The 12,998-nt window shown below is 46.3% G+C and overlaps 2 protein-coding genes across 2 annotated transcripts; both read right to left on the bottom strand.

The window, feature by feature from the left end:
• Positions 1–5,949: 5,949 nt before the first annotated feature.
• On the bottom strand, positions 5,950–8,621 carry LOC123184675 (uncharacterized). The gene is made up of 3 exons (XM_044596757.1): positions 7,669–8,621; positions 7,512–7,566; positions 5,950–7,398 (listed from the first exon to the last, which is right to left on the bottom strand). The coding sequence occupies exons 1-3, from the start codon at positions 8,604–8,606 to the stop codon at positions 6,226–6,228; spliced, it is 2,166 nt and encodes a 721-aa protein (XP_044452692.1). The 5' UTR covers positions 8,607–8,621; the 3' UTR covers positions 5,950–6,225.
• A 2,539-nt stretch (positions 8,622–11,160) lies between these two features.
• Positions 11,161–12,795, bottom strand: LOC123187403 (nicotianamine synthase 9). The gene has a single exon (XM_044599259.1). It carries the CDS (start codon positions 12,654–12,656, stop codon positions 11,634–11,636), a length of 1,023 nt encoding a protein of 340 aa, XP_044455194.1. The 5' UTR covers positions 12,657–12,795; the 3' UTR covers positions 11,161–11,633.
• Positions 12,796–12,998: the final 203 nt, after the last annotated feature.

Below are 12,998 nucleotides of genomic sequence, written 5' to 3'. Positions count from 1 at the left end.
AAACTTAGAATTCTCATGACCTGAATGCAAGGCCGGCGACTCAGAAAAAATTGGACATGTCAAGATGCAACTTGAAGAACCTGAAACAATCAACAAGGCCCTGACAGAGCAACATGAAGAACCCGAAGTTGCCAAGCAGGCCCTGACAGAGAAGCAGGAAGAACCTGAAGCCCTTGGCAAAGCAGTACGATGAAACTAAAGCTGTCATAATGGCCTTGGGAGAGCAGCATGAAGACCTTAAATCGGTTAAGAACGCCCTGGTACAATAGTAAGAAGAACTTGAAGCTGTGAAGAAGGTCCCGCCACAACAGCAGGATGAAATTGAAGCTCTCATAAAGGCCCTAGTAGAGCAGCATCAAGAACTTGAATATGTCAATTATGCTTTTGTAGACGAAACCAGCACGAAGAACTTGAAGCTGTCAAGAATGTCAAGGAAGAGAAAACCTTGGCTTTTGAGAAAGGGCCCACCTGTAATTTCAAATATTATTAATCTTATTCTTGGCATTTGTAGACCAGCGCAAATTCAAATTGAAAATGTCAAGAATGTCAAGGAAGAGAAAACTTTGGCTTTTGTAGGCTAGCGGGAAGAAATTGAAGCTGTCAAGAATGTCAAGGAAGAGAAAACCTTGACTTTTGTATACCAGCACATATTCAAACTGAAAATTTCAAACACTATCAATTTTATTCCAATTTGGTAGCAAATTGCAATATAGAACAAACTGTCGACGTCTAAAAACTATGATAGTAATGCATGTCATCACCAGCGTATGGACCCACATGTAAACAACCACATCACCCACGTCTAGGCCCACCTGTAAGCAACCACGTCATCATAATGTGGGCCCATATGTCAAGATCTTTGACTGTAAAACTTGACGAAGCTAGTCGTTACTGACAGTCACCTTTATAGGAAAAAAACGACCATGCCCACATGTAAGCAGCCATGTCAATATCCACTGGGCCCACTGACGGAGCACCCCAGTGGGCAAGGGCTGGCGGCCGCCATACCTTGAATCGGTACAAATTTTCTTGTATACCTACGCTGCTACGCATAGTCGCAGCCATCGCTGAAAAAATCACTAGCACATTGGGCCACGATGCTGGTTGTCATTTACTAAGTCCAACGCCGGACTGGACAATGGGCCACGCCCCATGACAGACCCAGTTGGGCCAAGTCGCCATGTACATGACCCACACCGCAGTACAGCACACGCAGGACGGCAGGGTACACCCAGCTCCCCCATATGGTTTCCTTAGGCTAGTAGTGTAGCATACTTCAAGAAAATTTTGCTTAGGCTGGTCATAGTGGGAGTAACATAGGTAGTAACATAGATGCCACATAAGCAAAAATGATGATGTGGCAAGTAGTTAATGAGGAGAGAGGCAAATAGAGTAACATAATATGTTACCATCACATAGCGGTTTCCAATGCATAATGAGTCTACAAAGTAATAAATGAAGGCAACTATGTTATCACACCTATGACACTACCCATTATGAAGGTAGTAATATAGACTAGTAACATATGTATGTTACTAGTCTAAGTTACTCCCCACTATGACCAGCCTTATGTAACAAGTATTTAATACGAGGTGGTAACATAATATGTTACTGTAACATAGCGCTTTCAAAGACAAGATGAGTCTACAAGCTAATAAATGAAACCATCTATGACACTACTATTATGTTACTTTGCATTATGAAGGTAGTAACTTAGACTAGTGTCATGCATATGACACTAGTCTAAGTTACTCCCCACTATGACCAGCCTTAAAAAAAACTCCCCCATACTGAGATGCACACCACAATCAACACAGAGCAGCAATCTCAGCTGGCTAGCTAGAACGGTGGTGATTCTAAAAAACAAAGCTAGAACGATGGTCGCGGCTGGCCAACCAGGGCGAGGTGGATGACCGTGGTTGTGGCCGTCGAACAAGCGGGCGGCGCCTGCAGTCTAGTGGCTGCCGGCAGTGAGCGACGGCATGGTGGTAGCCAGCTTTGCATCCTTCATGGTCGGCACCACCGTGCGGCATCTTCGTCACCAACAGAATATGAAGAGGAAGGGAAAGGGGAGAGGTAAATTTCTCTGAATTTTAGTGACAATTTTTAACAACTTGTAATATGCAATTGTAGTAATTCTAGTGACAATTTGAAATATGAATTGCAGATTTAACAAGATATTATGAAGTACTCCCTTCATCCCAAAATTAGTACAAATTTGTACTTAAGTTAGTACGAAATTAAGACAATTATTTTGGGACGAAGGGAGTACTTGGTGTCGACACTAGGTCAAACCCAAGCACTTGTGAAAGTGTCCTTCACGGAGTATTATGGTTTTGCATAAAGAACAATCCTTAAGAGTTCGCCCCACCTTAAAAAAAATCGTCGTCCGCCTCTAACTGGGCCCATATGTTAGAATCGTCGACCGGTCATATTTGACACATCGGTTGTTAGTGACAGACTATCGTCACCGAAAATAATTAGGTGACAATTCGACTGATCAAAAATGACAGTTCTGGATGTCAACGAAATTGGAGTTCCGTGACAAATCAGAAACCGTCACCTAAGATACAATAAGGATTAAAAAATTTGCGACGACGCTTCTGTGATGGAATGGGTGAGACGAAAATCAGTTTTACGTTACAAAAGTGGCTCGTCACAAACAAACGTTCGTTTCGAAGTGGTAAAACAACAGAACCTGCAGTTACTGGTTGTGGCTTATTAACAGTTCTTGGAGTGGCATGTAACTGTTTTTGACTGCCTTGGAGGTGTTTCAGTAGGATTTGCCTTGGAGGCAACACTGGCTTGTCCAGATGCACCTACTAGATCTTCAACGGCATCATGCACATGTACATCAAAAAGTTTATGAAATTCTTTTGTATTCTATCAAGGTTCTTCTTGATGCAAGTGAAATTGTTGTTGCATGTCTTTCAAAATCATGGAACTCCTCTTTGTCTTCCTCTCTATTCAGTTATAGTGTTTTGATGTTCAATCGCAGGGATTTGAGTTCTAGATCTCTAGCAACCTCAGATTCTGTGACGTTCGTCATAGTAACAACAGGAAATCTGACGAGCTACGGGGTGTAGCTCACGTTACTACCGAGATCTAAGCCATGAGCGAGATGGGAGGGATTTTACCACCATTGCCGAGAATCAGCCTACATGCCCCGAAGATATACCTTCGCCGACACTGCCGCCTGTGCCGCCCACCGCGGGATGGTGCAGAATGAGGGTTGGTTGGTTGGGTTCTAAATTTGAAGTAGGAACCTTCAGAAACCACTCCCAAAACCTTTCCCGCACCCAAGCAATTTACCGCCACCTCCACGCCACCAGTTGTCGATCACCGCCGCCGGGACCTGTGCTCAAGGAGGAGGATTTTACGGCTGTGCCAACTCCGCTTGACACCGGTCCAATTGCCTTTGAGAATCGCTGGCTACTAATACGAATTGACAGGTTCTAACTAGAGTTGTCAGATGAAATTCAGAAACAAGATGCAAGAACAGAAAATATGCCAATTGAGGAGGCCGTATTTGTCACTGGCTGGAATACAGCCGCATGGGGTTTACCCCTATTACAAGTTATGATGCTTCCGATCCCAAATGGTGGCATTAATAGCCTTACAAAAGACTAAGAAAAGTGACATAAAACACTGATAGCATGTGCTCTTGCCGGAAAAGTAAATAGTGACATCTGCGCTGTCGCCGGCCATTGGATGGAAGATCTGCGGCTCTGAGTGAAATTGTATGAAGCGTCAAGAACCCTCATGCAGATCGGACGACAACGGTGGACGACAATAACGAAAATAGATGCAGCGTAAATATGATGATTTCTTCAGTTTCGTCAGGCTAAGGTCCTTGCATCCTCCTCCCCATATTTTCCACGGCAGCTGCATCCTCCTTCACCGCAGCTGCGGCAAGCTCGTCCTCCTGTGCCATGTCGGGCCACGACATCAGCGGTTCTCGTCCGCCTGCTGCTGCTGCTGCTGCGGTGGCGGATCAGAGTCGTCCCACCCGCTGGGCTCGAACGGCAAATGCCATGGGAATGGGAGTATGGGACAGTCGGATTCGAGTGTAAAGTCACCTCAAGGGCTCGACCTTCACGATTCGTGGCTGCGGCAGATGCGGAACTGGCAGTTTGATCCAAATCGGCCAGTTCTAGACTTGCCCCGACGCCATTTTTGCTGAAGCTTGAAAAACAATTCAAATTGCAAGCAAAATCCCTTCACAACGTTGGTTGCACATGGTGTTGATAAACACCGTGCTGATCACCCCTGCACACATGACATGCTTGCAAAATGTGCACAGTACTAATGATCTGCATTACGGTGCCCAAAAGTGTAGCTAAGTGAATTGGGGGATCAAGCAGTTGTCACTTGAGATCCCTGCATATATGCATATTGTGTTTATGCGTGCTTTGGAGCTGTCAATGGGTTTTCAATCTTCAGAAAGTAAAACTTCTGTAGTATGTTTCTGGACAGCTATGTCACACTTTTGTTTGTATAGAGCATGATTAACTTAACCTACTGCTGTTACAAAATGTTTTGAACTGAGCTCATCGAGTTGCTTAGATCTATTTTTTGTATTGTAGAAAAGTGGATTGACAATGCCGCTAGCTCCGATGGCGTCACTGAAGTAATGACACTAATGTAGAGGACGAGGGATGTATAACTGCAGAGGTTAAAACTTGGTACCTGGGAAATTGAGAAAATTGGGTATGTGTTTATAATTATTCAGAACATGAGTGTTGGATCGGTCCAGAGTTTAAGTGATTTCTTTTCCTGTGTGAAGGTACCACCAGGCCGACATGGACCAGCTGAACAACAAAGACATGGCTTCTCAGCACCTTGATGGACACGATCATCTGCATGTTTGGAGTATGACGCCGCTGTCGCATTACCACCATGCACTATTCTGGTAATTTAGTTGTGCATGATCCTAGATTTTTGTTCAGGTGATTCCCATTTTGCTGACTCTTACAAATGTTATTGGTTCAGTTTTTGACTCTGTTGTGGACTGCATACATAATATACTTTTAATTGAAAATGAAGGTTCTGAATCGTTTTAATCAAATTATTGGGCGTTTGCCATTTACTCGGAAGCAGGTATTAGTTTCTTCATCTCTAAACAATGTGTAACTATAACGTCCCAAATCTTTGCAGGTAGAATTAATGCTTTCACAACACTCAGAGGTAGCTAAATTTGTAGTTTTTGGTGTTCCAGATAGACGCCTTGGGGAGAAAGTTGTTGTTTGTGTTAGCATCAGGGATGACTAGAGGTGGGTATGCAACAGCTGAATGCAGTGAAGTGTTTGCTCATATCCATCAAGTACATTGCAGGTTAAATTTTTTGAGCAGGTTAACAATCTTAATTACCATATTTTGGAGTAGATGCCCTACTGCTTGAAATCATTGAGTACTCAAGTCCTAACAGTGTAGACAAATGAAAGAACATGCTACATATACACCTAATTTCCTGCATTTATTTTCTACAGGGAAATATTGACTAAGTTTTTTCAGCCAGTAGTTAGATTTAACATTCTTGAAGTTTTCTTAATAGATACATGGTCTGGATAAACACGAAGCCACTTTATCTATTCTTAAATCTTAACAATTAGTTGTTTCAAAATAAGAAGTATGATCTGGATTTTGGACCAGAGTTGTTTTCCAATGCTGTAATTAATAGCTAGCAAGAATATCTCAATAGAAACATCAGACAAAAAATGTAGCATTAAATGTTCCTAATAGGAATGTTTTATCTTTGGAACTTTAAACAATCCCAAAAGAATGGTAAGCGCTTGAAACTAATCAAACATTCTGATCTTACAGACATCAGTGAGCCAAAGTAGTGGGAAAGGAACAAAGGACAATGGGAGGGAGGGAGGTGGTGCGTGAGATAGACTACACAGTTCACCCCACTATAAATAAATACAACCCGCAAAAAGAAGACGACAATGCCATGTGCATAAGGATAAATTATATGTTTGACACCATTGGTATTGAACCACCAGAAAGTATAAAATAAAAAATGCACTGTTGATCTAGATTAACGGAAATAGGTGATAGCCTAGTTTAAAAATTTACATCACATAAAAATATGGACAATGCTCAAAAGTTTTGTTCCCCCTTTTTGTTGCAGATAACAAAGGAGAACTCTTCAGCACCCCTCAAAAAAAAAGAAAAAAAAGGAGAACTCTTCAGCATATGGGATTCATGGTCTAATCGGGGCACCTAAAGTACGTCCTTCAAGTTTGGCTCGAACCATATGGCATTCATCGGCTCATTGGCACAAAAGAAAGGGTAGTAATCTTGCTCTTTTAAGCAGTAGTAGGCCTGCCCACCATCGTCAGTCTTAGTACAGCTCGGAAAGTACACCTTGTTGCATAAATCTCTTCCGCAAGCTGGCCTTGCAATTAGAGCATTGCTTCTATCCCGAAACACGGCAGCATCCTCCAACTCTTCCAAATCCATCCAAACCATCCTAGACCAATCAAGCTTAAGTACTCTGATGAACCCAAAATTGCCGTTTTCTCGGATAATGGCGACTAGGTCACCTTTCCACTCCGCTAGATAGCTATAGTTCAACTCCTCAATTGTATACACATAGTCACTTCCACGTATCGGTTGATCTGGCTTGTCAAGGACCTTCCACTCCATCTTTTCCACGTTCAAGTCCACGACTCCGAGCCTGCCATTCATGTCTAGGAAATAAACGATGTCGTCAAGGAAGACGGGGCTATGAGATGCCATGAAGAACGGCACATCAACATTTCGTAAGATTTCTTCCTTCCACTCTTTGTCTCCTATTCGCCATGTTTGAATAAAGACAACTTTGTAGTCTGGCGTGGCTCCCACGGCGAGGACCACAAAGTCCGGAGAACCCGGCATGGAAGAGAACGATAATCCTTTGAGGCCAATGATATCTAGTACTGGAAGAGCAATCACATGGCCGCCATCTGGGTAATTCTTGAACGGATTCACTAGGAAGTACATTTGGTCACCCCCTCTTGACACGACGACCCAGCCATTCTTTGTGAAATGCAGTAACTGCGAACCTTGTGATTGGAGACATGAAGTAGGGATGTTTACCCTGATGTTGTACTTCTTCTCGCTCATCGGATCGAAGACCTCGAGAATATCATCTTTTGTCCTTCCTGCTAGGCGGGGTGTCATGAGCAATGGCAACCCTTTTGCATGGTGTATCGGGCTTTCAATGGAGTTCCACCGCTTGCAGACAGCTTTCAGATGTAGGAAATCGATGAATGAAATCTTGGATACTAGTAGCCGCAACAAGTCGGTATGGAGGTCACACCACTGTCTCTCCTCTCGAGAGGTCGTGTTAAGCATCATCATGTCCTCCTTTTCTTGCTCTCCCAAACAATGTTCAATTGTTCTTTGTATCACCTGGTTACATCAGTGTTGATTTGCTATAAACTCCCCTTCTTTCTTTAACAATGCTAATTTGCAGTAAGGTAGTCGAATTTGTTAACAATAATATAATATATGTACATAGATACCTCATCGGAGACATCGTCAATAGTATCGATGGCTTGTACAACTTTCAATCCGAAGCTGCAAATAGATACGTATATGGAAACGTTAAAACATCTCTAAGTCATCACATTGAACAAGCACATAAATACTTTCAAATCGATGAGGTGAAATTACACTTACCTCGTGGGAAGAGTCCAGAATACATGGTCCTCATCATCATCATCACAATCACATCCCTCAACTATATGGAGCCCGATGGTCATATCATCCAGAGACACGGTGTAGATAACAAATTCATCGCAAACTTTACGTAGCACATGGATGCAGTTGGGTTGGGTTCCTGCTTCAACCGCCCCAACAGCGAAAGTGCACCTGCCCACAAAAAATGTTCTATCCCCGATGGTTTGGACTGTTCCCCACGCATTATCCTCCTGATTCCATAGGAAAACCTTGAGATCCACCACGTCCGGGTCGCCAAAGATGCAGCACCGCACCAAAAAGAGCTCGCCGCCAGGACACGGCACCGGGTAGCACTTGTAACCGGCGTGCACGGGGCACCGTGGCGGGGGTCTCATGTCCGTCCTTATGACTGATGGTATCGGGGCGGATGCGTCGATGGCCACCAGGGACGCCATGGTTGTCGCATACACCTTCCCCTCGTAGCCAGCGGTTATGGGGCCGTCGAAATTGTCGTTCACCTCGGCGAGCTCCACAGGGAGGCGGGACCACTCGGGATCACCAGGGCGGCAGTAGAGAAGGGACTTGTCCCTGACGAAATCCAAAAAAACGGTGCAATCGGGCGGGGTTTGCGCGGAGAGCGCGCAGCCGAACCATAAGTATAAAGCGGGCACGTCCTCCGGCAAAGGCGGGAGAGCGACTATCGTGGGCGTCGACGGCGAGGTATTAGCGAAGTTGACGAGGGAGCACCCGTTGGTGACCTCGTCGAGCATGAGCGACCAGTCTCCGTCGAGGCCGAGGCATCGTTTCCCTTCGAGCGCCGGCATGACCGGCGTCTCGTCGCAGCGGCGGCATCCGTCGAAGGGCGCGACGAGGACGGGTTTGCTCGTGCCGTTGAACTGGACCACCCATGGCGGCTGCGGCGCCTTGGCCTTGGCCATCACGCTAGGTTCTTTTTTGATCTGAATTGCTGCGCAGTCCGTATGGATCAATCTGGATATATCGAGTCGATCGTCCTCCTTCAAAAGTTTTTTCAGAAGTCGATCGTCCTCCTACAAAAGTGAGACCGGTAGATCTTGCTGGACCGGGCCGACACCAGTGTTTTTCTCGCAAACGCCGCCTACAGATGCACCTACTGGGCCGGACTTTACGTGACGTTCTCTCTTCGTAGTTGTTAGCAGTAGTTACTTTTGCTAAAGTTCCTCGAAAAAAGTAGTTTTGCTAAAAAAAAAGTTGCTAGCAGGAGTTTTTTTAAATTCCCCTAAAGAAAGTAGCTTTTTTAAATAAATACTGGCTCGACTTCTTTTTTCTTCGTTTATTATTTTCTTATTAATTTATTCCCTCTTCATTTCGCTTATTTTATTATTTCTTTCTCCCTAGCAGTGGTTTCCTTTTATTTTCTCTTTCTTGCCTTGATGTTATTACATATTGTTTTCTTTAGCAATGGTTTTTATTCCTGTTTTTTTTCTGTTTTCTTTTTTTTTTTGAAACGGCGGCAAAAGCTTTGCCACATCTCATTAAAAAAGAAACAGAGAGTTGCCCAGTTAATTATGGAAAACCAAGCAAAAATCGCTACATCCCACGAAGGGGCACACTGGCCAACCTGGCTACCTACAAAAGACTCACACACGCCTCCGAGAGAGGAGCACCACCTAGGCGGGCTACAGGCGTCATCGTCATCTTTCCTCCGCGAGCCAGCGACTCCGACTTCACCCGCAAATCCCCATCGGTGAGGCACACATTTTCATTTACTTGCGAATGGTCTGGAGTCTTACCAGCTAGCAGCATAAGTTGGTGCACTGGTCTGTCTAGGTTAGAGCCTCACATCTGCCTATTAAATTTAAGCATACTTCTTCCTGTGCTTAAATTATGTTTTATGTTTTCATTTGCTTATATAAGCTTCACAATATTTTGGTTCACTCTTGGTTAGAAACTCATTCTATATATAACAACAAATGTCCACTAAAAAAATGTTGTTTTCAATTTTTTTCAAGGCACCTCTAAAATGTTCATCTTTTTCTGTTATATTAGCAGAAAAAAAGTATTCATGGTATCAATTTTTATTTTTTATACAAAAAATCATTTGAAGCTGGTTATGAACTTAAGATTTATTGTCCTGATCTATTCATCAACTGTCAAGGTAGTACAAAGAACATAGTAATTTATTGTTAGTATTAGTATTACGAAACCTTTTATCCCAAACAAGTTGGGGTAGGCTAGATATGAAACCCTTTCACGAGGACTTCCCAGGAGGTCACCCATCCTAGTACTACTCTCGCCCAAATGGGTTTCATACCCAAAAGACTGGCTAGTTTTTACGTTGGCTCGCCAAGCCTATCACAACCCTTAGATATGAAACCCTTTCACGAGGACTTCCTAGGAGGTCACCCATCCTAGTACTATTCTCGCTCAAATGGGTTTCATACCTATGGGACCGACTATGCCTAGAAGACATAGTAATTTATTGTTGCACTCGTATAAAATCTTTTGCGAAGAAATGCCTTTCATGTTGTTATGGGCAGAAAAAAACAAATTCGTCACTACATAAGAGCTACTATTCACACTATAAGTCTTGTTTTTTTTTGCGAGAATTTCGTTGGAGAAGATTTCGTTGATAAAAAATTTTGTATGACTGTAATGATAACTCAAGTTTGTTCCCAAAAAGTTTCGGAAAGTTCTGATTTTTTTCGGAATTTTTTAAATAGTAATTTAGGTGTCAGGTGCACCTACCGCCATGTTCCAAGGGGTATTTCGCCCCAAAGTGCCATGTTTCTTCTGCATGAGAAAAAAAACTGATACCGACCTGTAGTAGAAGTAGTACTAACCGGCTTTCTTTATGTTTTTCTTTTCTTTTTTGAGAGGAGTCTTTTCGATCCCGCCGGTGGAAACTAGCCAAATACCCGCGCGTCCTATAGAGCAACGAGTGCATGGAGTGGTGACAAACCTCAACACCTTTCCTCTGCATTCTCGCTTTTCCCAGCAGTCGTGCACCCGTCTAGTTTTTGTTCTCTCCATATCAAACATTCACATATTTCATTGCAAAAAAAATTAAAAAAATCACATATTGCATCCCTACAGCATTGCTCCTCTTTGTCATTGGGCTGTTCGTTTTTTGGGCCAATTGGACCCTAAATGGTCTACTTGGAGCAACAAGGATCTAATGGCCCAAAAGCGGCCTTTTTGTTCTGCAGGTGAAAACAGAAACTGGACACCGAGCAGCCTGGTAGATCACACAAGTAGCAAAAAAAAAGCAAGTTCCATTCATTAAAATGGCTGGCACACAAATCGAGCAGCACGGTCGTTTCGGCACCAGAGAAAAAAAATCCCGCACTCCAATCATTTGGCAACCGCTGCTGGCAGTTGACCGTACTATATGAGCTTGCACTTTGCCAGCACCCATATATATTTGCTGATTAACTGCAACGATCGGGTAAATCGGAGGGCAAATCGAGATGATTATTTTCTTAAAAAAGAAGAAGAAATGAAGACAAGTCGTTGAAACAAGGGAATCAATTAGGAAAGCATCGGTACGGTGTTACACTGCTTCTTGGTGATGATGGATCACTTGAGTCATATAGAGTGTCAAAAACACTTATTACAACAACAGCTAGCAGGCAGGCAACTCGACTCGACTCGATCTCACCACACCACAACACGACACATATCATCCCCCTCCTCTATGTTAAACCCGGAGGCATATAGCAGCTGTCAGACGATTGCTAAAACAAACACGGCACGATTACGGTAGAAAATAAATAATCCAGCCAGCCATACGCAGGCAAGGATTAATAATTATGGTAAATAAGTAGCCACGTCCATCCATCCATGCATGAGGACAAACCAATTATTACCATGCATGTATGTATCGGTCGGTGATTAATCGGGCAAATATTAATCGGTGGGTGAGTTCATGCATCACCGTGCTCTGGGCGATGACGGTGACGGTGTCTGCCGGAGTGCCGGCCGGCCTACGCCTCCATCTCCTCCATGGCCATCTCCTTCATCTTCTGGTGCGCCCTCGTCCCCAGCTCGCAGGCGCAGCCCAGGCACGGTCTGCTCACCGCCACCGCGCACTGGGCCGGCATGCCGCCGTTGTTCACCGGCACGTCGCCGTCGGCGGCGACGGCTGCTGGCGCCGCCGCCTTGCGCGCGATGATGACGGAGTTGATCACCTCGTCCTCCGGGTGGTGCACGGTGAGCACCTCGAACCCGCCTCGCCGGATCTCCTCGGGGTCCACCACCGGGTACAGGAACCCGCGCGCGCCGTGCGCGCTCCGCACCACGAGCGCCGCGCCGGGGGCCATGTGCCTCCCGAGGTGCTCCACCAGGCGCGCCTTCTCCTCGGCCGCCATGCCCACCAGCGCCGCCAGGAACACCACGTCGTAGCCCGCCAGCTCGGTCGTCACGTCGGCCACGTCTGCCGTGCGGAACGCCATGCGCGCGCCGGCGTCGGCGTCGTTGCGGACCAGCCGGCTGGCGCGCTCGTTGGCCTCGCCGGAGATGTCGTAGTTGTCGAAGGAGGCGTCGGGCAGGTGGCGCGCGGCGAGCACGAGGGAGCTGAGCGGCAGCGGGCCGGAGCCGAGGAAGGCGACGCGGGCCGGGGCCGGGCCCGGGACGTGGCGGGCGAGGAGGCCGTGCTCCAGCTGGCTGAGCTTGATGTAGTTGTTGAAGTAGGGGAAGAGGGTGAGGTGGTCGAGCGGGTTGTCGTGCGCGGCGAGGAGGTCGGAGTAGTGCGCCTCCAGGTGGCCCTCGGCGTCGGCGCAGAGGCGGATGAGGCGGGCGCGCATCTCCTGCGCCTCCGGGCCCAGCGCGTCGACGTCGACGGTGCTCGCCGGGATGCAGGACGTCACCAGCTCGGTGAAGAGCGCGTTCACCGCCGGCGAGGGGCTCAGCGAGGGCAGCTCGCCGATGGCCGCGGCGAGGCCGGTGATCTTCTTCACCAGGGCCTCCTCCTCCATCACCTTCTTGTTGCAGCAGCCCTCCACGCCCATGATCTGCCGATCAGCTGCTAATCGACCCTCGCTCTGTGCTGATCTAAGTTCTCCGAGCACGAGATGCAGAGGGCACTAGCTAGCTGGGGGGCTGTGAGAGTGAGTGATGGAGGCGAGGGGCACGATCTGCTGTGGAGTGAGCGATGGGTGTTTATATAGCACACGGAGGAGTCGAGAGCGTGCTGGGGCCCGCGTGGCAGTGGCTAGGGGCGCGTGTTGCTCGGCTGATGATGAGCAGCCGTGGGGCCCCACAGCTGCTTCATCCAGAGCCGTTGGTTCTGCGGGTAACGGTTGTGTATTTATGTACTTCCCAGCTGATTATTTGGGAGTTTACACATCAAC

The sequence above is a fragment of the Triticum aestivum genome, chromosome 2A, assembly GCF_018294505.1.
Source record: "Triticum aestivum cultivar Chinese Spring chromosome 2A, IWGSC CS RefSeq v2.1, whole genome shotgun sequence".
Classification (NCBI taxonomy): Eukaryota; Viridiplantae; Streptophyta; class Magnoliopsida; order Poales; family Poaceae; genus Triticum; species Triticum aestivum.
The sequence above is the reverse complement of the archived record's forward strand: the minus strand, read 5'-3'. Positions and strand labels throughout refer to the sequence as shown.